This window comes from Ursus arctos, unplaced genomic scaffold (genome assembly GCF_023065955.2).
Source record: "Ursus arctos isolate Adak ecotype North America unplaced genomic scaffold, UrsArc2.0 scaffold_22, whole genome shotgun sequence".
Lineage (NCBI taxonomy): Eukaryota > Metazoa > Chordata > Mammalia > Carnivora > Ursidae > Ursus > Ursus arctos.
Window position 1 is genome coordinate 4,230,493 of NW_026622897.1, and position 27,187 is coordinate 4,257,679.

The following is a 27,187-nucleotide window of genomic DNA, read 5'->3' on the forward strand; positions in this document are numbered from 1 at the left end:
TCGTGAGGAAACCCTCTTGCTGAGGCCGTGGTGATCTCTTAAGAGGTAGGAGAGGTTTCCAAGGATGCTCCCATGGACACACACCAGAAAATGGAACAACCAAATCGAAACAAAGGAAACAAGCAAGCAAGCAAACAAAAAAGCGAGATGTTAAGCTGGATCCCTGAGAAGGGCAGAGTGAAGCCAGGCTGCCCTGAGAGCCAAGGGGAGAGGGCACTGCTCTGGGGACTCTGAGACCTGGGACATGTGCGTGGTTAGGGACCCTGGCTACACACTCCGAGCTGAAGTTCCACGCTCAGAAAAGGCTGGAGAGGTCCTGGTCACAGGCATCTAACCCCTCCCCAGCTTAGGCTCTCCAGACCCTCAATGTGAATAAGCTCGAGCAATGGGAAAAAGCATGGAAACAATGAACACATGATTTAGGTCTCCAAAAACTGTAGATAGCAGGACTGTCAGGTTCAGAACCCAGAGCCACAACATATGTAGAAGTTAGGATACAATCACAAAGACAAGCAACCCCTAGAGACTGTGAGGAATGAACAAGCAGTTACAAACCCGGCATAGGTCATAACGGGAACGAGAATAGCATTTACCCCAAACTGTTGTAATGATACAAAAAGTCCTATACACCATGTTGAGCAAAATATCTGGCACAAAATAGCCTTCAGTATTTGCTAGGCAACCTCACTGTGGATTCTGACCCTGCCTCAAATGTCCTGAGTCAGAAACCCTCCTGTTGTTGGGCTCAGAAATGGATTTTTTTTTTTCCAAGACATACATGTGATTCTGTAAGTTGGCTAGACTTGGGAACTACTGTCTCAAATGTCATCTTGACCAATCCATCCATCTTACACAAGTAAATGAGGAAAAGGACGCGTGGGGAGGACGGCTTGCGTGAGAGTGCCGGGCAGGCTGGTAAAAGGGCAAGGACTCGAACCAGACCTCTCAACACACACAGACTCACTACGGGTAGGTAGTTCAGTGCGGAAGATATGTTCCGAATGAAGCAGAAAGGAATGTGAAGCTCAGGGGTGGCTCAGAGCTAGGACCTCACAGCCCGTAAATACATTAACCAGAGGTGAATCGCAAAACTGTTTCAACAAACGCTCTAGACAGTACGTGATTTGACAACTTTATGAATGACTTTCTCCATTTTTGTGGAATGATTGAAGATGTGAAGAGGGTCCCTCAAATTTTTTTTTCCCCCACTGGCACATGACTGCACTTTACAGGAAGAATGTTGGTTTTGTTATCCAGCTTAGAGATTTGAGTTTTCCGGGTGTATCCTTAATGTTTGCCAAGGGTCTGCTTGACAAAGCCTATTTGTGACCCGGTCCCATCTCTTCATTATCCCCTGGAATCGTACAAGTTTCAAAATGTTTCTACAGACACTGCTGCATTTTGCTCTCTGCCATTGGAAGGAGCGCACAACCCAGGTTACTATAATTAGGGAAGCTGAGACCAGGGAGGCCGGAGTCCAGATATCACACAGCGGGTTGGTTAGGGAGCCCTGGCAGGCTCCCTATGGACAGCCTGACCAATGTTCTTTCCATACACAGTGTGGAGCGATGGATGAAAGGAGTGAGAGCTTTGAAACTAAAAATGATAGTTTAGAGCCTCGCTCCACCGTTTGCTGGCTGAGTAACCACAGACAGATCACACGGCCCCTCAGGGCCATAGCAACCTCATCTGTAAGACTGGAATAATAAGAATTCTAACGGAATAGCAGTAGGATGAAGTTTAAATGAGGTAATACGCATAAAAAGCCTAGCCTAGTACCCACATATGCACGCACTCAGTGATTATTAAATTATTGTTACTCTTGTTATTAAGCATTATGACAATGATGATGATGTGGCCGCGCTAGAGACACACTACAAATAAGAAATGATAACGCAGTTATGTGGAAGAAATTATGATGAGAATACATTTCGCGAAGCTGTATTGAATAGGCATGGGATAGGGGTTACAAATACATCCCTTTATTCACTGGAGCATTTTCAGTAACAGTAAAAAAATAGAAAACAACTTCAATGTAATAGATTTCTACTTAAATGAGTTATCTCCCATCAATTAAAAAAAAAAAAAGTTTCACAAATCACACAAAATGTTACCATAATTAAAATATCACAATGAAGGCTGACTTGGCATTAGCGAAATTTCTCAGACACACATACTCAGTATTTGTCTTTGTAAACATCGCCAGGAACGTGAACCATGTGTAAGAATTCCTTGTCAAGATAATAGCATTCAACTGCAGAAGCGTGCCGTGGAGGCTGTTTATGACAGTGGAAAGCACAGGAGGTGTTGGCATACTGCAAGGGAAATGTTCCAAGGTGAATGAAGGCAAGTTCCAAGGCCCAGAGAGAGGAGAGAGCATAGCACGTTGAGGGTACTCAAGAAGGTCCAGACTGATCACAGCGAGAGCAAAAGGGTCTAGTCAGGTCAAGGCAATGCAAGTGAGTCATGACCAATGGAATGTGAGCCTAGCCATGTGATTCTCCTGTCTTCCCTCTCCTGTCCCCTCTGTAACCATGGAGGACACATGTCCAAGATGGTGGAATAAGAAGAAGGAGCCTGGGTTTCAAAGGCTCTTTTGCAACCCAGCATTAGATACCTAACCCGCCCCCAGACCTATGATGAGAGCAAGAAATCAATCTTCACTGTGTCAAGGGAGTGGAATTTGAAGATTGTCACAGTGTTATTTACATTGACTAATGCACCAGGTCTTGGTAAAAGATCACTTTCCCCCATCTCCACTCTGTCTAGAGTTATACCACCTCCATTCCATGACCTTAGAGAAAAACCAGGTTTTATTCACTATAAGTCTAGTTAATATCACTCTCTCTTTAAGGTTCTATGCCATCAGTGAATTATAAGAGTCCCAAAATTAATACATAGTTCAATCTATAATTCTGAATCTAAAGCTTTCCGTAAAGAACATATGGTTAGTTTTATGCTCACCCAACATGAATCATAACTTGCTATCAATTTTTTATCTCTTTGAAACTAGATCACAAGTGTATCTTTCATTCCAGTGAGATGATAGCAAAGCCTTTCAAGTATACTATGAATGACTGAAATGAGTTCTTAGGTCTAAATGTTAACAGTATATAAATTAATACATTGTCTGGGAGACACTGAGGGGTAGTTCCCTGAAAAATAAAAATCTCCAGGACAAATCACAGATTGGAGACATTATTTCTTTTTACTGTTTATTTTTAAATCTAAATTTATTCTCTGATTTCATTTTACAGTTATCCAGTTAATATGAGCAAGTGTAAGAATGGGAAAAGAAGAAAGCTAAATGCTGTGGCCAAGGTCTGTGGCTAGGGAAACACAGAGGTGGGACTAGAATATGGGTGTCCTTGTATTGGCCATGCCTTTTCCCTGCATCTTTCAAAAGTAGGACTTCAAAAAATTGCGTGTTTCCAAGTGTTGTGGGAAACCCTCAGGAAAATCGCCTTTTCAAGGCCCAAGCGTCTCTGCATGGTCAGGTAATGTTTGTGCAAATGTCTTTCTTCTCTCGGGAAATAGATGGCACAGCCAAAATGTGGCTCCGCATCTTTAAAATGGCAATAATGGATGAACCTCTGTAATAGGATTGCTATTCCGATACACATTGGCCAATAATTACAAAATACCCAGAATAGTCACTGGCATATAACGGACATTTTATATATCTGTTAAAGAAAAACCTCCCGGCTCATACTAGGCTATCAGCAGTTCAGGATCCCTTTTGCTTGTCATCTCCTATTGTTGTACACACGGTGAAGCTTTAATTACAATGAATTACTGATCGCATTGGTTTCTGGGGGCTACCATAACACAGTAGTGCAAATGTGAGTGGCTTGAACAACAGAAGTTGGGTGTCTCAGAGTTCTGGGAGCCAGAAGTCCAAGATCAAGGCCCTGCTACTCTAAATGCCTCTCTCCTAGCTTCTGGTAGAGTCTTGGCCTATGGCAGCATGACCCTCATCCTTGAGTGGTATTTCCCTTCCCTGTGTGTATGTCCATCTCTGTGTCCAGACTGTTCCGTGTTTCTGAGCACATCATACTGGATTAAGGCTACCCTAATGACTTCATTTTAACTCAATTACTTCTGTAAGGACTCTATCTCCAAATACGGTCACATTCTGAGGTACTGGGGGTGAGGCCTCTAACACCTCTATTCTGGAGGACACAATTTAACTAGAACACCAACTTTCTAAGCAATCTGTTCACCTGACCAGGGGAGCGTTCCAGCCGTGACACATGAGACCAGGTTCTATGGTTCATTAGCAAAGTGCTCAGAACCAGTACCATCTACCCGTCTGTTATTTTAGCCCCACCCTGCAATGTTTATTGTTCTCCCTGGCCCTTACCATCCTACCATACGATCTTCTTACTCTTCCTTGTTTGTGTCTGTCCTGATAATAGAATGCAAGATCTGTAAGTATAGAGACCTCTAATTGTACCTTCCTGTGCTTTCTACTGTATGGAATAGTACGTGCCATAAAGTGGACAATCTACAAATACTAATAAAATTATTAAATAAATTGATATGAAAGGAATCATGCATAAATGGATACAGATTTTATTACCTAATGGAAAAATGGACATATGACATCTCTGGCCAGACTTCACAGGTCTCTGATTTCTTAATGGACCAATTCCCTCTTTTCCCTTCCTTTGAACATTCTAAAGCATACTAAAATAAGGCCAATAGAAATTTTAAGGAGAGTAATCCACTGGCAGTCTCCTAGTTTCCTAGGGGCCTAGTTATTTCTTCTGCAGAACGGGAACACTTCAAGTATTTTAGTAATACAATATTTTGAGTAATATCCAAAAGGCACAAACTATCAAGAACTGGTATAGGTAACTAACCTGGGCAAATTAAAATGCCAAATTAGTGTTTGCTGGTTCTAAAATATGCCTGTTTGTCCTATTTATATTGACCGAACTATTTCGGTAATTCCCATATTGCTACCGGGCTACAATGATCTATCATTTTGCTTCCAGCAGCAGGCCAATTTTGAGGCTCTGAAAGACTATCTTGAGAAGAAAAAAAAAGCATATCCTGGACAAAACATAATTTTTATAGTATTGCTGAGCTTTAAATAGGTGAAGTAAAGCTCCAAGGGCCTCAGCAAAAACAAAATCTATCATTTTGAGCTAAAATCTTAACCGTGAGCTACACGTGCAAACTAAGGAAAGAATAGCTTGAGGGTAAACGCCAACATCAGCACCAGGGTCTGGAGACCTAGCTTTCCATTAGCAGCGGGAATGGGGAGCTGAATCTCAGATGCTTGGATTATACCAGAGACCCTCGAAGGGGCACAAGGGGTCCCGGGTCTGCAACGCCCCCACAGTCCCTGTGGAAACACACAAACCTTCTCTCATATGGAACACACATTGCATTCAGGCTCCAAATTCTTCTTCACAATAAAATAATGTCAAACAGAAGATAACAGTCAACAATCACAAAATGTTCAAGGAAACTAACCACTAGAAATGAGGCTCAGAAGAAATGAAAAAAAAAAACAGATTTAGACCACCCAGGACATCAGATACTGAGGTCTCAGACTTAATATTACAAAACAGGTATGAAATGTTTACAGAAATAGAGGGTAGCATGACAAACATGCGGTGAGAGAAGACCAAAACTGATGAGGAAGGTTTAAAAAAAGAAGAAAATAGAAGGTTTATAATTGAAAAATGTAATGGTTGAAACTGAAACAAAACCAAAGGGCAGATGGGTTAAAGACAGTATAAGACGCCACCCCCAAAATACTGGTGAACTAGACTGGGAACACAGGTCTGAAAATCCTGTGATACGTCACACAGAGAGACAAAAAGGTAAGAAATAGGGAAAACAGATCAAGTGATAGGTAATAAAAATTGTGAAAAATCTAACCTAATTCTAACCAGAGTACCTGGGGCGAGAGAATAGATAAAAAGAAATAAATTGTCCACAATAGCTAAATTGTGGAAGGAGCCAAGATGCCCTTCAAGAGATGACTGGATTAAGAAGATGTGGTCCATATATACAATGGAATATTACACAGCTATGAAAAAGAACGATTTCTCAACATTTGCTGCAACATGGACGGCACTGGAGGAGATAATGCTAAGTGAAATAAGTCAAGCAGAGAAAGACAATGATCATATGGTTTCTCTCATCTGTGGAACATAGAACTAGGAAGATCGTAGGAGGAGAAAGGGATAAAGAAAGGGGGGGTAATCAGAAGGGGGAATGAAGCATGAGAGACTATGGACTCTGAGAAACAAACTGTGGGCTTCAGAGGGGAGGGGGGTGGGGGAATGGGATAGGCTGGTGATGGGTAGTAAGGAGGGCACGTATTGCATGGTGCACTGGGTGTTATACGCAACTGATGAATCATCGAACTTTACATCAGAAACCAGGGATGTACTGTATGGTGACTAACATAATATAATAAAAAATATTATTATAAAAAGACTAAAAAAAATATTGAGTTTTAACCAAAAAAAAAAAAAGGAAATAAAGGTAATATTTGTAGCACTAATGATCATGAATGTTTCTGAAAACACAATATCTACCAGGAAATAGAAATAGGTGAAAATCCAGAACTAGACACTTGTAATGAACCTGCAGGATACCCAGCTTTGACAAAGATCCTGGAAGTAAATGGAAAAGATAATCTGCACATGACAGACGCACAACAGACAGGAGCCAGAGACAATATAATAATGTTTCGGATGGACTGAGACACTAACTGCCGTCCCAGAATGGTGCACTCAGAAAAAGCTACATTTTAAAAATGCTAATGAGATAAACATAAGCCAACCACATTTATGAACAATAAACTGACACACACAAAAAATAGATTATTGGGAAAAAAAGGAAAACAAACCCAGAAGGATGGTCTACGATGGAAAAACAGATGGTGAACAAAAAGGAGGTAAATCTAAAGAAATACTGTCTATGAAATAGGACATGAAATGTTTATAGAAATTGTAGTATGCTTTTTTTTTTTTTACAAGCACCCAAGATGTTGTGTGTGTGTTTTTTTTCTTACTAGTTAAGCTTAAGAAACAATGATGTAATGGAAAATGTTTTAAAAACCATAGAGAGGTAATAAAAAAAAAAGATAAAATAGTATGAATGAGAAACATAGAGTGAAAAATCAGGGCATGTAAATTCACAGTCACTGCTACCTTGCAATTCTTTCTTGTAAAATAAATAGTATATAAATAAATAATCCCCAGAGCATTCTCAGTTTCTTCCTAAGAAAACTACTTCTGTTATTTCTGTTGAATAGTTAAGTTTTTGGTCATTTGCCTGTTGCGGAACATGCAATCTAGACACCATGCCAAGCCTTCTCGGGTTCCAATCTCACTGCACACTTCGCATCCTTACTTCCACTAGGCTCCTGACAAAACCAAACCACTCTGTTCTAAGCACATATGCTACGCTAATACTTCATGTGCAGACAGAAATATGCTTTTCTCCGGTCCTACCATGGCTCAGTCCTATCCTTTCTGAGAGATGCTTTCCAAATGTCACTTCCTTTAAGAAATCATTCCTGACCTCCAACCCTACCTTCTCAGGTAGAAACCACCTCTCTTACCTCAGAAGCGGCATAGTTTCGCCCAAGCTTCTCTTTTGGGACTTAGCTCATTCTCTCTTAATGATGGTTCTTCACGTCTCATCTCCCTAGTAGACTCCATGCTTGTTGAAAACAAGATATGTTTAAGAGTAAACTTTAAAAATAGAGCCTAGCATGTGACTTTACATAGAGTAGGGTTTCAACATTTGTGGAATGAATAGATGCGTGAATGTAGGAAATGGAAAACATCTCTAAAACAAGTAAAATTTCACAAATAATATGAGAGGGATCAATCACTTGCAAACTATATAGATTGTGTATAACCGTGTATAATCATATATCCATATTTATATTTAGCTAATAACGAATGGGTCAATAAGAGTCCATCTTTATAAGCAAACAGAAAGCCTGAGCAAATGGTCCAACCTATTATAAACTATAGTATTAGAGAAATCCCACATTTGGCAAGATCAGAGCCTATTATACACAACTTTTCCTGTGCTCTTCATGATGTGAAAAACATCTGCCTTAAAATAATTTAAAACGAGCTACTGAATCCACAAGGCTTGAAAAATACAACACCATAAGCTGGTTAAGAAATCATTTCTTCTGTGGAGAAATGGAGACCATCGTACATTGCTAGTGGGAATGTGAAATGGCGCAGCCACCATGGAAAACAACCGGGCAGTTTTCCAAACGCTTTAGTAGAGTTACTTATGACCCAGCGATTCTACTCCTAGGCATAGACCCAAGAGAACAGAAAACATGTCCACACAAAAGCCTGTACACAAATGTTCACAGCAGCATTATTGATCACCGTCAAAAAGTGGAAACCACACAAATGTCCATCAACTGGAGAATGGATAAACAGAATGAGGTCTAACCATACGATGGAATATTATTCAGCCAAAAAAGGAACAAAGGGGTGCTTGGGTGGCTCAGTCAGTTGAGTGTATGCCTTCAGCTCGGTCACAATCCCAGGGTCCTGGGATCGAGTCCCGCATCGGGCTCCTTGCTCAGTGGAGAGTCTGCTTCTCCCTCTCCCTCTGCTGCTCCCCCTGCTTGTGTGCTCTCTGATGAATAAATGAATAAGGAACAAAGCACGGATACCTACTACAACATGAATGAACCTCAAAAACATTAAGCTGACCAGAGAAACCAGGCACAAAAGGCCACATATTGTATAAATCCCTTTATGTGAAATATCCAGAAGAAGAAAATCTATAGCGCTGGAAAGTAGATTCATGGTTCCCAGGTGCTGGGTAGCATTGGGAATTGATTTTAGAAGGCAAGAAGGACCTTTCTGGGGTAAAAGGAATGTTGTGAAACTAGATTTTGCTGGTGTTTCATAACCTTGCAAATAAATTTAAAATCACTGAATGTGAAGAAGAAGGAAGAAGAAGAGGAAGAAGAAGAGGAGGAGGAGGGGAAGGTCACTCCTTCAATCATATCCATCCATGTATAGATTCATAGGTCTGAGAATAATATATTACCTCTCGTTGGCACCAACGGCAGTCTTGGTATTGAAAGAAATAAAGTGTTACTGATTGCCTTATGTATTTTCCTGTGTCGGGATCCATCAGGACTACTCTCGTGGTAAAAGAAAACACTTGGAAAAGTGAGAGAGAAAGATGACAGGCAGGATCTGCAACACTTTTGATAATGTTCTTAGGAGGGATTTTTACAATAAGTATTTCTATGAAATAATAGTGTCTGAACAGATGATTCTAGCACAAGAGAGACTCTATGTCCTTTTCAGCTGGCTAGCATTCAGAGAAATACACACTTGCCATAAGGTATCTTCTCCAGAAGGCAAAGTGACTGCATTGCTACAGACACATTAAGTGCCGGGGGTGGATGAAGGGCCCTGAAGGTGAGCTCTATCACCGGTCAAGAGAAGAAGAATTTTCAACAATAAGCATAAAATACACACACACACAGGCATGAAATTTACTTGCTGTCAACCTGATTCTTTGATACTTTCCTCATCCTACTTTGGCAATAAACAATGAAACATGGTTCTCTCTTCGTAAGGCTGTTAATAAAAAACACTGCCATGCATTTCCTTTAAAAAGGTTTTATTAGGTTGATGTACAGCAAAATATGACAGAAAATTCAGAACAATTCAGCTATTTTCCTACATTAAAGGAAAAAATTAAACTTGGGGAAGGTTTTGAGGAAAATGCCTTTCTGTCCTTATTTTTCAGAAAAACTTCCAGTAGACAATGAATTCAAGTTTTAGCTGAAGTGGTAATAGTAAGTCCAATATTCTACATCATAATTTTCCATTTGATCAAGTGATTCACTAATTATAATATTTCAGTAGCTTCACATGGCTTTATGGTACCATGCTCCCTTTGCTTTCTGCTCCACATAGGAGACATTCTCTTCGGGTTGTTAAATATGGCATAATCTCTGTTCTCTCTAAGCCTTCTGAACTTATGATCTGCTCTGGATGGAGCACCCCGCGCTGCCTTCCCTCCAGCACCCACACACGTCCTCATCTCCACTGCTTCCCTCCACTGCCCTTCACCATTACTACCCTCCACTACCCGGCTGACTTCCTATTTCTATTTCAGATCTCAAATGCCTCAAGATGTCTTCTTTTGGATCACCAATCTAAATTAGGTGTATCTGTTATAAAGTCCCAAGGAACCCTATATTTCTCTTTTCATCGTACTTGAGCTATAACTATTATTAATCTTCCCAATGGGATTAGAAGTTCTATGTGGATAGGGACCATATCATTTTTGACTCATTATTTTTGTAAAATTTAGTCACAAAGATATTGTTTGGTATTCAGCAGATGCTTAATAAATAGTGGCTGAATAAATGCAACTGAATAAATGCAACTAAATATATACCATATGTATATTCTAGATGTATTTTAGCTTTTTGTTTTTAACCTATATTGTAGCCTGAAGATGGGGTCCATATTTTCTACCTGAGTGTCTTTGACAGTACCTATCAAAGAGCATGCATTAAATACAGATTAACATCATTCTGTTTTTTAAAAACTTTTCACAGAAGTATAAAAATATTTTTCAAAGTGGACATTCTGCTACATCTCACTTTTTCCTAGAAAATTCTTGCTGTTTAATAGACATTTGTTTTACAATGTATAACATACAATCACTCAAATAGATATCTGTGTACAAATATATATGCAAACAAAACAAACCTTTCCATTACAATTTTACTCTATTTCCTGTTATCCTATTTATAAATCCAACCATCTTAGCTACTGTGTTGGCCATTCTAAATGTGTTCTCCAGAATCACTCACTAACTTTCTGCACCCTGCTCTGTGCCACAGGAGGATGAGTTATACGGACTTATCAATTGGCTCTCCAGTTGCACTCCGGTTTCCAGTTGGGTTTGGCCAATGGTAGCCACCAGGTGAGTAAGAGAGGAGAAAAAGTATAGTTTATTTATTGTTCTGGTTTGCTCCACGCTGATGTGTGGTTTGGCGGTGGTTGTATCCTGCTGCCTAAGGCAAGAGCTCCCGTACTGGGCTCCTCCTACAGCTGAAGCTCTCCTAAGGTCCTTTTTCTTTCCTCGCTCCATCAAGATTAGGAGCCTCAGTGGTTCCCACCACTGCTAGTCCCTGGGTGCTTCACCATCTCTTACTGGTTCTCTTAACCCTGCCCACAACTCTTCTATTAGAAAGGCTTGTCAATTATCTTAGTTGAGCATGTCATTAAGTTTCTTCTGGGCCCTTGACTGATAGACTACCATAGCATAACGTAAAGACCATTACATAGTCCCTCCTTGAAATAATGTGGAATGGACAGAGCACTGGGCTGTTTGTGAAATCAAATACAGCTCTGCGTTCTTGACTCCAAGACTCTAAAAAATGGCATTGCTCCCACCACTACTTGTTCTTCTTGCCCAGGGGGCTTCCAGCTAAAGACCTGTCAGTGTGGTGTTATCAAAGGGCAAAAGAGTACCATGAATCCCTGTGGATTAACTAGTCTACTAGTTAGTTTTCAAATGGAGTTCCAGGAATCTCTAGAGTTGGGCTTCCCAAACTTTACTGAGAAACATATCACTGGTGTACCTATTAGAATGCAGACTCTTGATTCAGTGAGTCCAGCAGGGGCTTGAGATCTCCATTCCTAACTAGCTCCTGAGGTTCTGCGTCTCCAACCAGTGACTGCTGATGCTGCCTCCAGACCACACTCTGAATGTTAACACCCTCCAGCGTCTGTGGTCGTGCCTCTGAGTGGGTCTCAGAAGTATGGCGGAGTCTGGGAGAAAGGATTTCTTTCCCCACATCTTTACTTTCAGCTGTTTTACATATTATGATTCCATATCAGATTTCATTCCAGGGGGGAAATGACTCTATTTCCTTAAACATTTATGAACTATTACCATACTAGCTTGATGCTCACTTTGCAAGTGACGTCAAGAGGTAAGATGCTTTACTCAAAGTCATAGCTAGTTGGCGAGAGAGAGACAACTGGAATTTAGGTCCTGACACCACAGCCACTTAGTCTTACCACTCTACTGACTCTGATTTTCTTCCTTCTCTTTTTCTTATTTCTATTTTTGAATGTCACAGTACCTTAGAAATTGTGAGAAAAATCTATTCATTTTTACATGGGTTGTTGAGTCCCACCGTGATTGGACTCATCTGGGGGCAATGAGAACTTTCCAGGGAATGGGGTGTGGCACTGAGTCACCACCTTATAATCCTGCCAGAGGGCACTCAAAGTAACTACATTCTTATAAAGGTGCATGTTATTCTAGGTAATGCTGGCAAATACAAAGAAAAAACAGTGCTTATGTTTCAAATTTGGCTGACATTACTTTTCCTCTGTATTCTGGAATATGCGGACATAAATATTTTCAGCTTCAGGTTATTCTGCTTATCTGATTCTCTAAAACTTGTGCTTTTCTGAAAATATAAGAGAGGAACAGGGAACATTTCCAAAGGGTTTCTTTCCAACTTTTACATTATATATATATACATATACATATATAAATATATATATATATTTACATTAGGAATATGTGCAAAACCCAAGAAACACTTATCACTAGAGAAATTCAATAGTTTATATTATCAATATTTATTCATAGTCATCTTCAATTTGGCCATTTTCAGTAGATACCAAAATTGAAACCTTACTCTGATCCGAAGCCCTGACATGGCTGGTTTTATGCTTTTCACCCGCTATCTGTGACTCACTGCTTTTGATTAATATTCCTTCAAAACATTTACATTCTGCTTCTTGTGTCTCATAACCAGTATTTACAAACTTAAAATCCACTTTTCAAACCTGCGGCTAAAGCAGAAACATGAAAACCAAGCTTGGACTTTTTTGATCTTTTATAATATCATGGCTATGTCAGAACACATTTTCAATAAACCACGTTTTGCTTACTATCTTGCCACCCAGCAAAGGCTGTAATGTCCTTCTGTGAATGGACCTACCAGGACTGAGGTGACAGGGCTTGGTATGCTACAAAGGATAAGCGGGAGGATGTTATCCAGAATAGTAACTTAATCTTCTCTAAATAACGAAATCACAGCAATCCCTCTGCCTGAGCCTTTCAAATGAGTGAACCCTATTACATCATCTTTTCTGTTCATGGTCCTCTCTGCATTTGGAGGGACCTCCCTCAATCTCTCTGTGTCCAACTTCCACCCATCTTTCAAGCTGGAGTTTCTTCTTCTTCCCCCAATGGTTCTCAGTGCACATTAACATCACCTGGAGAGACAATCAAGCATCAGTGTCCAGGGTCCACGGTCCTCACCAGACCAAGGAAATGAGAAAGCAGCTCGCTCATGTTTCATGGACGCAACGTTCTCTTATTTAAAAGAGCCAAACAAAACAAATACAACAAACAAATAAAACAAAACAACAACAGCAAAAACTTGAGGCAGATGTTTTCTCAAATACTCTCTCCATTTTCCCCGCAATAAATCAATTTCTGAGTCCTCAGGGTATCGGTCTCCCTTATCTATTGGAATGGCTTTAATATTTGACACTGGGTATTTCTTTACTTTTTACTTGAAGGAAGATAAACATATCTAGGCCTTAGCACCAAAGAAAAATATGTTATGTGGATTGTCTTTGTTTTCCTTTAAGACTATTTATATGCTGGTTGAATTTCCCTCCCATATTGGAAGTTAGAGCACAGATTAATGTAGGTACACTTTATCTGTGTTCCCGGTGTCCAGCAGACAACTATCGGCACTTACATCTTTTCTATTAAGGAGATCTCATGCTAATCCACTAGACAGAAAAAAAGGAGAAACAGCATATTTGGGGCAGCCAGAGATACTTCTTAATGAGGTCACGGTTATGCTTAAAAGACTAGAAGGCAGAATTAGAAAATTGCCATTGTACCATGGCCAACGTAATAATGGATTCAGGCGAGCATCATTAATGAATATTAAATCCACTGAGTGAAAGTTTGTTGGAGAACAGGATGTGTTCACATGGTGCAGTGTCACCCCACAAATAACGTGTTAATTACCAAGTATAAGTTACCTTTACAATGGAGAGATCCAGCAGCCAAAACCTTAACCAAGTGATCTAAGTTAACATTACAAAGAATGGGATAAACTGATATATGTGCTTCTTGGTGTGATACAACAGGAGGTATACAATATTGCCAAACCAATATCCTTGCCAAAAAACTTTAACTTGAATATAGAGTTCAAGAGAGACGAACCAAGAAACAGACTGAACTACAGAGAAGACACTGATGGTCACCAGACGGGAGGTGGGCAGCGGGTGGGGGGGGGGGGGACAGGTGATGGGATTATGGAGTGATGTATGGGTGGGTGACGTATGGAAGCACTGAGTCACTGTGCTGTACTCCTGAACCTAATATAACATTGTATGTTAACTACACTGGAATTAAAATAAAGTAAAAATAAATTTTAAATAAAGAAACATAAAAAAGTCTTCTGTAGTTTTAATATACTCAGGTAATGCTGTGAAAGCACTTTAATTGGCCTTAAAAAAACTTTGTGATAATTAAAAAACAAACAAAAAACACCTTTAACTTAATCCTATTCATGAGGAAACAAGAAAAATTTGGATCACAGAACTTCTGAAAATATGTTAAAGTTATAAAAACAATAATGGGAGTCTGTTTATTCTTTATTTTTTTAAGATTCTATTTATTTAAGAGCAAGAGAGAGAGAGAGAGAATGAGCAGGGGGAGGGGCAGAGGGAGAAGCAGACTCCCTGCTGAGCAGGGAGCCCAATGCAGAGCTCCATCCCAGGACACAGGGATCATGACCTGAGCCAAAGGCAGCCGCATAGCTGACTGAGCCACCCAGGCACCCCAGGGAGTCTGTTTAGAATAAAGGTGGCTAAAACTAAATGAAAACCAAATATATAATGTTCAATTGGATCCTAGGGGAAATAGAATTTGGGGGATAATTGGGGAAATTTCAATATAAATTATATTTTAGATAATATACTTTCCAAGTTAAACTTTGAGGGTTTGATAATTGTTATGACCGTGTAGTTGAATCTTGTCTTTGGGACAGAGATGCTAAAATCCTAGGGATTAGGTGGTGGGACTAATCCTTAGGGATTAGTACTCTCAAATACTAAAGAAGTAAAGCTGTCACTATTTGCAGAGAGCATATCATCACCCTAATAGAAAACACTAAAGATTCCACCCAAAAACTGTCAGAACTAATAAATTCAGTCAAGTTGCAAGATACGAAATCAATGCACAAAATCTCTGTGTTTCTTTACACTAATAATGAATTATCGAAAAGAGAAATTTAGAAAACAGTCCCATTTACAATTGCAATCAAAAAGAATAAAATACCTAGGAATAAATTTAACCAAGAAGGTGAAAGGCCTGTATATTAAAACAAAACAAAACAAAAAACTACCAGACATTAAAGAAAGAAATTAAAGAGGACACAAATGGAAAGATATTCCGTGCTAATGGACCGGAAAAATTAATATTGTTAAAATGTTCATACTACCCATAGCAATCTACAAATTCAGTGCAACCCCTGTCAAAATTCCAATGATATTTTTCACAGAAATAAGACAAATAATCCTAAAAATTCTATGGAACCAAAAAAGACCCAAACAGCAAAAGCAACTTGAGAAAGAAGAACAAAGCTGGAGGCATCATGCTCCCCCGTTTCAAACTATATTACGAAACTATAGTAATTAAGAGCTGGCGGTGCAGGGCAGGGCTTTTGAAAACAAGAAACTTGGGCACAGGTAATCAGCTCCCTTCCCTCCTTTCCCACTTCTTCTAGGTTCTTGGGACTACCTTGGAGCTTCTGACCCTGATGTGGATGACTGGTCTTAGACTGCCCCACCTTGCTCCTCTCTGTACCAGGTGCTCCTGAGCACAGGTAGTGGTGAAGGGCAAGGTCAGGAGCTGGGCTGTACTCTATCCTGGCATCTTCATGTTGAAATCTCCCAGGTTTCTCATGGTTCTTGTTTCCCAAGACTGGTTCCGGGGATTGTGTCTAGCAGTGTCTACCAAACACAATGGAGCCAGCATCTGAAGGGACAGATGCAGGTTGCAGAAAACCCTCACTCTGAGAATGGTCTCACAGACAATATTGAGAGGATAGTAGACAATGAGAAGATTAATGCAGAAAGGTCATCAAAACAGAAGGTGGATCTCCAGTCTTTGCTAACTTGTGCCTACCTGGATCAGACAGTTATGTCTGTTTTATTACAGGGACCTGCTGTGCTTGCAAAAGAAAGACCACCAAATCCCATTGAATTTATAGCATCGTACCTTTTAAAAAACAAGGCACAGTTTGAAGATCGAAACTGACTTATTGGTAAGAATCGAAAAATGTGGTTCCTACTGTAGATTTACATGATTAAAAGGCAGCTTTCATTACCATGAGTTTTCCCCTTTGGGGAAGTTTAAGAACCTTCGGGACAACAGAACTTATTTCCAGAATTGCAGAAGAAACATATTTCCCTTATTTTCATTTAATCACCATACTTACTTAGTGTATTCTGTACAACTTTTTCTCAGATTGCCTTTAACTTTTTTTTTAAATGACCTTCAAAATCAACCTGTAAAATGTCTTTTTAAAAAAAGCTATAATAATTAAAACAGTAGGCACTGGCATAAAAACAGACATATAAATCAATGGAACAGAAAATAAAGAGCCCAGAAACACACCCACACATACATGGTCAATTAATTTACGACAAAGGAGCCAAGAATGTACAATGTGGAAAGGACAGTCTTTTTAAAAGTGGTGCTGGGAAAACTGGACAGCCATATGCAAAAGAATAAAACTGGACCATCACTTTATGCGAGACACACAAATTAACTCAAAATAAAGACTTGAACTTAAGACCTGAAACCATCAACCTCCAAGAAGAAAAAAGGGAGGTAGGTCCTTGACATAGGTCTTGGCAATGCTGTTCTGGCAATACCCCCAAAAGCAAAAATAATCAAGTGGAACTATATCAAACTAAAAAGATTGTGCACAGCAAAAGAAATCATCAAGAAAATGATAAGGCAATCTACTGAATGGTAGAAAACAACTGCAAATCATGTATCTGATAAGGAGCTAATATTCAAAATTTATGAAGAACTCATACAACTCAACAGCAAAACAAAACAAAAAAACAACCTGATTAAGAAAATGGGCAGAAGATCTGAATAGACATTTTTCCAAAAATACACAGATAACCGATAGGTACGTGAAAAGGCGCTCAACATCACTAGTGATCAGGGAAATGGAAATCGAAACAATGAGATATCACATCTGTTAGAAAGGTTAGGATCAAAAATAGAAGAAACAACAAGTGTTGGTGAGGATGTGGAGAAAAAGGAACCCTTGTGCACTGCTGGTGGAAATGACAACTGGTACAATCACTACAGAAAACAGTATAGAGTGCCTCAAAAAATTAAAATAGAACTACCATATTACCTAGTAATTCTGCTTCTGGATATTTATCTGAAGAAAATGAAATCACTAACTGAAAAAGATGTATGCATCCCCATGTTCACTGCAGCAGGTTTCACGTTTCTAATGCTTAGATAGGGAAACAATCTAGTGTCCATCAATGGATGAATGCAAGCTACATATGATGAGTAAATATAGGAATACACGTGTAACTCAACCATTAACAATGGAAATCCTGCCATACATGTATGACAACATGTATGGACCTCAAAGGCATTAGACTAAGTAAAAAGTCAGAAAAAGACAAATACCATATGATCTTTCTTATACGTGGAATCTTAAAACAAGAACACCAAGCTCATAAATACAGAGAACAGTCAGGTATTCCCAAGAGGTAGGGTGTACAAAGTAGTGGAAGAAATGGGTGAATGTTGTTTTTTGTTTGTTTTAGTTTAAATAAACCAAATAACAAATGAAAAAATAAATAAAAAGACCCTGTATAATCTCACCATATGGAGTGACTTGTGTTGAGCACAGCCTGTAACGGATACATCGGGAAAATATAAAAAATGGTCTCATACACATGTAAAAAGAACAAAAAACATCTAGCAAATTATGCCATAAATCACTCCAATTAATTTGAAAATATTGTTCTCAAGGATACAATAAGCTACAATATTATTTTTTTTATTTTATTATTATCTATTTAAGAGTATTTTTTAACTTCTTAAATTCTGGTAAGTTAACATACAGTATAATATTAGTTTCAGGTGTACAATACAGTGATTCAGCACTTCCATACAACACCCAGCACTCGTCACGCCAAGTGTACTCCTCAATCCCCATCATCTATTGAACCCATCCCCCCACACTCCTCCCCTCTGGTCACCATCAGGTTGTTCTGGATAGTTAGGAGTCTGTTTCTTGGTTTGCCTCTCTCTCTCTCTTTCCCTTTGCTCATTGTTTTGTCTCTTAAGCTCCACATGTGTGAAATCATACGGTGTCTGTCTTCATCTGAGTGACTTATCTTGCTTAGCATCATACTCCTTGGCTCCAGCCATGTTGTAAATGGCAAAGATTTCATTCTTTTTTATGGCTAAATAATACAATGGAATATTACTCAGCCATATAATATTAATTTTAAAACATGTATTTTACTCCTAGTGTCACAGTATTAATATACCCATTAGCTATGGATTCAAAAGGAATTAGAAGCAAAATAAAAAGTACATTTAATAAGGTTAGAAAATTAATATTTTTAAGAAGAAAAAAAGAATTATTTTGATATATAACAAATTTTTTAAATGCTAGCATGTAAACCAGAGATTGGAAAAAATGACCCTAATTACATGCGAAATCACTAACTACATGTAAATTATGAATATAGTTAAAATGATATTACTTCTCTGACACCAAGTATTTATTGTTTTGTGAAATCAATACTCACGATGACTCATAAAAAAGTAGTACAGTGTTAACAATCCATAAATCTAGATATCAAAACTGCATTTTGCTAGTTTCTAAGTTTTCAAGAAGCTTAAAGCTTTCTAATAAAAGGTTGGTGGAAAAAAGTTTCAGATTTTGAGTTAGAGTATTAGTATATTCTCAGAATTTGGCACACAGAAAATTCACACTAAATGACTGTTATATACTAATTTTAAAAACCAGTTAAAGGAATTAGTCCTCGATTAGTACTTTGCAAGGATTCTATGATGGTTAACCCACATTAAGAGGTATTCAGGGGAAGTGTTTTGGGTGGGCTTCCCAGACAGTCTGACATTTTCAGTAGTAATTATCTTAAACTCTATCCGTCATACTTGTTTGTGCTCTTTGCTTCTTCTACTGCCTAATAGCTACTGAGCATCTAATCATTTTGTATTTCCCTGAAATAGAGAATGAAACAAATGAAATATAAAACTATTCAAAGATATAACACAGGACATTTTTGGTGAAATAAGGAGATAATTCAATCTTCAGACAGAAATGGCACACAATGTATCCGGGAAAAAGCTCATTAAACTTCAAGATTAAACACAAAATTCTTCAGGCACTCAAGCAGTGAAAAAAAGCAAGTCCCTTCAAGAGATCAAAACCAGGCTGTTTCAAACATCCCTGCAAAGAATTAGATTTCAGGAAAAAAATTCCTTAGGAGAAAAAAAATGTGACCCAAGGTTATCTTGCCCAGAATAATTTGTTTGACTTTTCATTCTGGGCAGAAATAATCTTTCTAAAAACCACAATACCATGCTATATACATATACATGTGTATAATTCATGTTTATAAATATATATTTAAATGTACAAATATATATATATTTATATATACATAATGTTCTATATATAATATCTATAACCATATATATGTATAAGATAAAATGATCATAACACTTTCACCACAAGGTAGTTGTAAGAATTAAACAGGATCTTATGATACCAATGTCTGGCTCTAAGGAAATGCTTAATCAATAGTCATTCTTAATTTTTTATTATTTAGGATGACTAAGAACTGCACACACATAACTCCAATAAAGCAAAATGTTTAAAAAAAAACAAGAGAGCTCTGGGGATCCCAAGGATGGGCAGATCATTTCAGCGGAGCCCCATCAATGGAGGTGTGGTCAAGAGGAGAAGTTTCCTCCCAGACACCCTTCGTAAATTTCACTGGTGCAAAGATGGCCTGTTAATTAAACGTTTGAGCCTGTGGAAGAAGAGTCCTAGAAGATTTTAAAAGACGTGTAAATCCATTTTATTTTCTTCCTTTTTTAGCAAACTTGTCTGTTTTTCATAGACTAAGAGGCTAAAGGAAAGGCTAGACAAAACAATAAATAACACGTTTTGAAAGACACTAAAAGAAATAAACACTTTTTGAGAATGAGAAAGGCCACCGATTTATTAAATGGGGAGGAGGAACATGATAAATGACTGTAGAAAATTACAGACTTTCAGCAATACCTTTTAACTCTGTCTCTGTGAAGGTCAGCTCTAACTACCAGAACCGCAGCTACTGCTGTTAAGATTGCAGGAAACCACAACAAAATAGGGAAGGATACAGATGCTGACTACTTGAACTACTTAAGTGCATTCAAATCTGTAGCCCCGATGATGTTCGCCATGCAGACATTTAGAAATGAGCTGAAGGCATCAGCTCTACAAGTCAGACAGGGAAGGCGCAGAAGGCTGGTGAGAACTATGCAACAAGCATTCTTTCAGTCATTACTTTGGTTTTGTTCTCATGATGACGCAGAAGGAGGTAAATGAATAGAACATATGCCAATATAAAAAGGTAGAGAGCCATTTCATGAGTAGGAAAAAAAAACAAGAGTTCAAACAGCTAGCAAAGAATCAGTATATGCACACTATGAATGTGAAATAATTTACTTTGGAGAAGCATATAAAGATATTGTTAAAGGAGTATTATTCTCCTCAAAGTAATACAAAGTAACATAAACATGATATTCAGTCAGTCATTCAAGCAACACTGAACTGAGTACAACATGTGGTTGGCAGTGAGCCAAGAGACCCATTTGCTATAGGGCAGAGCTCAAAACCCATTTTAAAAAACGGTTATTGGTAGCATGTCGTCCTTCTTTGAGAGTGGATATCATTTTGGAAGCACTCTAAAGTGATTCTGAACAAAGCCTAGAATAAAGTAGTTGACTGACTTGAGTAATGTAATTTTGGGTACAAACCAGATATGATTAAACAGTATTAAGAGGGCTTACTCATGTAATCTGTACACTGGCTTTGATAGAAATTTCAAGAGGAAAACTCAAAAATTCTTTTCTAGCATCACCATTAGTGAAAAAAGTGTGTTGCCTGCCAAGGACCTGCTCTGAAAGATGGCTACGTGAATGTCTGGTCCTTTATTGAAATGCACACCACCTTACTTATGTGTCGGAACTTAACCAACAGGAAGTACTATCTGCATTTGTTTTTCACTTTGAAAAATATCTGGGAGGAAAACTTATATTTTGAACCTTATTTAGAATTTGAGGAGTCAAAGTCTTCTAGGCCAAGTGTATTTTACAAAGAGTTACCATTTTCCAGATAAAAAAGCTGCCACTAAATGATGAGCCTTGTAAGAGGGTAGAGAGCATCCTTATTCTTCGTCCAGCCTATAATTTCCTGAATTACCAAAAAGACCACTCACAGGGATTAATACTCAACTCCTCTTCCCTGGTGTGGAGACTGGCATATCAACTATCCAACTGAAACCTTACTGGTTAGCTCAGAGAGAGAACTGTTAGGTCTTCAAGAAACTGAGAAAGTCCTGTTTTCTACAGACTTACAATTTTAAAATGTAGTTGGATATATAGGATATGGATATATTCTAGGGACACACACACACACACAAAATACATACTATATATAAGATCTGTAAATATATGTACGCATATTTAAGTCTATACAAGCCCACATACGCTAACTGACAAATTCTGGAGACAAAAGGGCACAGAGGTTCTGAAGACATAGCAAAAGTGTGGCTCATGAATTTAGCTGTTGTATTTGCAAGTTAGTAAACAGCTATTACGGTCAATTTATTTGGCCGTATTTTAAGAAATAAAGTAGAAAAACATGTGCCACAAAATGTAAATCATCCCTCCTCCCAGCTCCAAAATTAAATCTTTGATCAAATGTCTGCAGCAATTTTTAGAATAACTGTATACTGTTCCCAAGACAAGGCGCCTCCCATTTAGGACTCTCTTTTGAGAAATGCCTGATGTAGCCAAATCTACCTGATAATTTCAGTAAAAGCAGAACTAGTAATCATCTCAACCAGGCATAATATTGGAGAAAAGTTAGGGAAAAACTCACAGCCGAAAGTACGTGATACAGAGGTGAGGAGATTTCGTTATCTTCATTTTTAACTGTTTCATTGAGATATTATCCACACATCAAAAAATTCACCCCTTTAAAGTGTATAATTCAGTGGATTTTATAGTGGAATTCACAGAGTTGGACAATTATCACCACAAACCAATTTTAGAACATTTCATCACCCCCTTAAAAAACTTTGAACTCAGCAGCAGTCAAACCCTATCCCTCTCTCCCTCCTCCTGCACCCTAAACAACTACTAGTTTACTTCTTGTACTTTTACCTCTTCTGGATATTTCACACAAATGATTACATTTGTGTGAAATACATCATTGAAGCATTTTATTGCTTTAGCTCTTTCATTTAGTTCTAAGACCCATTTTGAATTCATTTGTTTATATGGTGTGAGATGGGGGTTCAAATTCATTCTTTTGCAATGCACATGTCCAGCTGTTTCTAATATTGAAAAAGACTATTCTTTCCCTGTTATCTTAGCACCTTTGTCAAAAATCAATTCACCATCAATGTAAGGGTTCTTTCTAGACTCTCAGTTTTATTCCACTGATCTCCATTCTTATGACAGAACCATACTGTCTTGATTATTGTGGCTTTGTAATAAGTTTTAAATCACAAGATGTGAGCCCTTCACATTTCAAGAGGTCCCTTGCATTTCATGAATTTCAGCATCAGCTTGTCATGGTCTTCCCCAAAAGCAGCTGGAGTTATAATGACACGGATTTTGTAGACCACTTTCGTACTATTCCCATCTGAACAATATTAACTTTTGTAATCTATTAACATAGACACCTTTTCATTATCTAGGTCTTTAATTTCTTTCAATAATGCTTTGTAGTTTTCTGTGTGCAAGTCTTCCACCTCTTTGGTTATACTTTTTCCTAAGTATTTTATTTATTTCGAGGCTCTTATAAGGGGAATTCTCTTCCTTATTTCATTTTTGGATTGTTCACATGTCATCTATAGGAATGCAATTGATTTTTGTATAGTGATTTTCTACCTTGCAACCTTGATAAAGTTGTTTGTTAGTTGTAATTTTTGTATGTGTGTGGATTCCTTAGGGTTTTTCTATAAAAAAGATCATACCGTCTAAGAATAGAGATTATACTTTTTTTTCTTTTCCAATTTGAATGTCTACTATAACTTTTTCTTAGATAATTGCCCTAGTAAGAATTTGCCATGCAATGTTGAATTAAAGTAAAAGCAGATACATTTGTGTTATTTCTGAAATTAGGGGGAAGGCAGGCACTCTTTCACCATTAGTTATGATGCTAGCTGAGCACTTTGCCAGATTCCCTCAGCAGGTTGAGAAATCGGCCTTGTTATTGCCAGCTTACTCAAGATCACTATCACGGAAGGACGATGGTTTGCCAAATGCCTTCTCTGCATTTATAAAGATGTTTGTGAGGCTTTTGTCTTTTATTCCACTACTTAGGTATATTATACTAATAGATTTTCAGATGTTAAACAAACCCCACATTCCTGAGATGAATTTTACTTGGTCATCGTGTATTATGATTTTTAAATGTTGCCACATTCAGTTTACTAGTATTTTGCTAAGGACTTTGTATCTACATTCGTAAGGGATATTAATCTGTGCCAAAACTTTTAGTTTCTTGAGATGTTGGTCTGATTTTGGTATCAAGGTAATAATACTGACCTCATAAAATATTTCAGTTTTCCCTCCTATTTTTCAAAAGGGGGTATAAGTGTTGGTATTAGCTCTTCTTTGAATGTTTAGTAGAATTCACCAGTGAAGTCTAGGCATTGCTTTGTTTCATTGGCTTTATATAAAAATAATATGGTAATAGAAAGCTCCACAGAGAATAGAGAGGACCTGTGTTTTTTTCCTTGATTCTGCTGTTGAGAAACTGACTTTTGGCAATCTTATGTTCTATGTTTGTAATTTAGAGGTAAAACTATCCATTCTATCTATTCAAGGATTATTTTTGAAGATTAAGCAAAACAATAGGTGTATGAAGTTTCTGTAACCAGAAAGTGCTATTCCACCAGACCCCATTCCGTTCAGGACTTCTTGGCTCTACTACAGAAAATTCTATCTGCAGACAGTTGGAATTTTCATGAAGCATCTGAAAACCAAGCCTGGTACCTTCACCTTCGTCCCTGGGGCAAATATGGCAACCACAGTGTGCTCTGTCCTGAAATGAGTGCCTGTGGCAACGTATTACCTGACTTCTTTTGTTCCCAGTACTCATTCTCCCAGACCTGTTACTGACAAAAGTGGAAGTCAGAGCTGTGCCAAGTTCCACTCATCAATAAAATTGTCTTTATGAAAAAATCAGCCATTACCTGGACATTTGTTTTTCACTTAAACTCTCAAGTGAAGACTAATCCCCATCATGTTTTTCACTGTTTAGAAAACAAAGCCGATCTCCAAATAACTGGTGTTTTTTCCTAAAATGGACTATTTCCTACCTAGAGGATTACCCAAGGAGCTGCTACATATCTACTTGCATGTCCAAACCCAGCATGAAGTGAATTAATGTGTTTATTTCTCTAACCTTGAGAATAAAGTCCGTCCCCTACTTACCCGTGACTACATAAAACCAGACGCCAACGCTGCTCACATCCCGCCCTCCCAACCCTTCCCTTCGTTGTAGACCTCACTGCCTCTGCCACAGAAGTCCTAGTTTTTGAAGAATGTATGTTTTAAGAAGAGGAAGAAAGAAAAAAACTATGACAAAAAGATGAAACTTCTGATTGGTGACCATGAGCTAAGGCTCTGAGCCGTGCCAATAGGTTTGGATGGCAAGGTGCCACAGAACTACCTTTTCCCTCTGTTGTCTTCAGCCTTTCTTTTGATTTATTTCAACAATTAATTATATTGAAGGAAATCAGAAATCTCTTCTTAAAACCAAATAATTCTTGAAGGGCTATGGCTCCGAGTGACTCACAGCTTAGAAAAAATTAATATAATTAAATTGCTTTCCTTCTAAGTTCTACCTGAACTCTATCCATTACATTGAAAGAATGAATAATTTTATTTGGCAGGAAACAAAAGGTAGATTAAGATCATTTAGAATGAGAAGCAATTTGTAAAGTTGAAAAGATTTGGCAGGATAGCACAGTAAGGGACTTAGGGCACCATAATGGTAACAATTATCACATACTTAGTATGTGCTAGGCACAGTTCCAAGTAAGTATTCCATTTAATCCTCTTGACAACCTTACGAAATAGGTACGATAACTATCTTTGTGTTATAGAAGAGAAAACTGACACAGAGAGATTAAGAAACTCGTCTAAAGGGGCACCTGGGTGGCTCAGTTGGTTAAGCATCTGACTCTTGATTTTGGCTCAGGCATGATGTCCGGGTCGTGAGATCCAGCCCTGTGTTGGGCTCTGCACTCAGTGCAGAGTCTACTTGAGATCCTTTCTCTCTCCTCTCCCTCCACCATTTCCCCCACTCACTCTCTCGCTCTCTCAATAAATAAATAAATAAATGTCTTGAAGGAAGGAAGGAAAGGAAGGGAGGGAGGAAGAAACTTGTCTAAGGACACATCACCAAGAGGTAGAGTTAGAATTTAAACCTAGGTCACTGTGAACTCAGAATCAGAGTTCTAAACTTCTATGATGACTGGCCACCTAAAAGCTGAAGACGAGAAGCGCTAGGATTTAGAACACGGATAAAGATGAAGTACAGAAAGGTGAAACCACTCCTGACAAGCTTCACTGGTATCAAAGTTGGTCTAATCGTAGATCTAAAGATAGCTAGCAAAGTATCACACCACTCCTTGCCCCCACTTCTTGAGATCACAATTTTAGATGTGCACATTCCCTTATTTAGATAATAGGTTTTGTAAAGTAGCCTGGAACCTAGTAAGTTAGCACGTCATCTGAGTGGACAATTGCTATGTAAACTGCAAATAGCAGACTTAAAATCTACTGGAACGACAGCCAGTCAACAGTTGAGGAGTACTTGACCACATATAAGCATAAGTAGGTTGTGAATCTAAAAAGTCTATATTATTTTTTTTTAAGATTTTTTATTTATTTATGTGACAGAGAGATAGCTGGCGAGAGGGAACACAAGCAGGGGGAGTGGGAGAGGAAGAAGCAGGCTCCCAGTGGAGGAGCCTGATGTGGGGCTCGATCCCAGAACGCCGGGATCACGCCCTGAGCCGAAGGCAGACGCCTAATGACTGCGCTACCCAGGCGCCCCTAAAAAGTCTATATTAACATTAGCTCTGGACTCCTTTGTCATAGAATTTAGGGACTGTAGATTATTGTTACAATAATTTAACCTGTTACTGACATTATGTAAAATTAACAATTTCAGATTAAATGAAAGGTAAGATGGCAGTAATTGTAAATGTGCGAACATCTAAAACTAGATTATCAGACACCTAATTGTGACCGAAGTTGTTCTGAATTGACAGCTTTAAATCTGAATTAAGTCTTGTTTTAGGGCCTATTTTTCTTTTGTATGAATATTTAAACTACCCTAAAAAATAGTAATTTATGACCAACAGAAGCTAATAAATATTGTCTCATACTTAACTTGAGCTAGCCATCCGTGTCTAATTTATGTATTTGTTCTGCTAAATCTCATACATATATTATCCCTAGGCTGTTAAGAAATAAATTACGAGAAAGGACAGAGTGCCAGTGAAATTTTACAGTGGATTTAATTAATTATTAAGCCCATAAAATTTACTAAGCCTCCATCATGTAAAAGGTGTGATCAAAAAATTCAGCAATTAGTCGTTAATAATAATATAAGGTAGAGAATGATATAATCTAGCTCTGATGGGAAAAGAAGACTTTCATCTGATTCAGAATAAATAGGATAAATAAATGTGTTAATCCATGTAAAGCGCCCAATATAGCTTTTAATAAAAGCAGCTGTTATTACTAGTCAACATGTCTGAATTTTATGAATTAC

At 38.2% G+C, this 27,187-nt stretch overlaps 2 protein-coding genes across 5 annotated transcripts in view; one reads left to right on the forward strand and one right to left on the reverse strand.

Annotated features, from left to right (window-relative positions):
- The window catches only part of GUCY1A2 (guanylate cyclase 1 soluble subunit alpha 2), a 425,356-nt gene that overhangs the window by 134,306 nt on the left and 263,863 nt on the right, over nt 1-27,187 (reverse strand). The window lies entirely within an intron of this gene.
- On the forward strand, nt 1,569-16,358 carry LOC130544588 (protein dpy-30 homolog). Its single transcript, XM_057316888.1, has 2 exons — nt 1,569-1,691; nt 15,907-16,358. Exons 1-2 carry the CDS (start codon nt 1,569-1,571, stop codon nt 16,354-16,356), a joined length of 573 nt encoding a protein of 190 aa, XP_057172871.1. The 3' UTR covers nt 16,357-16,358.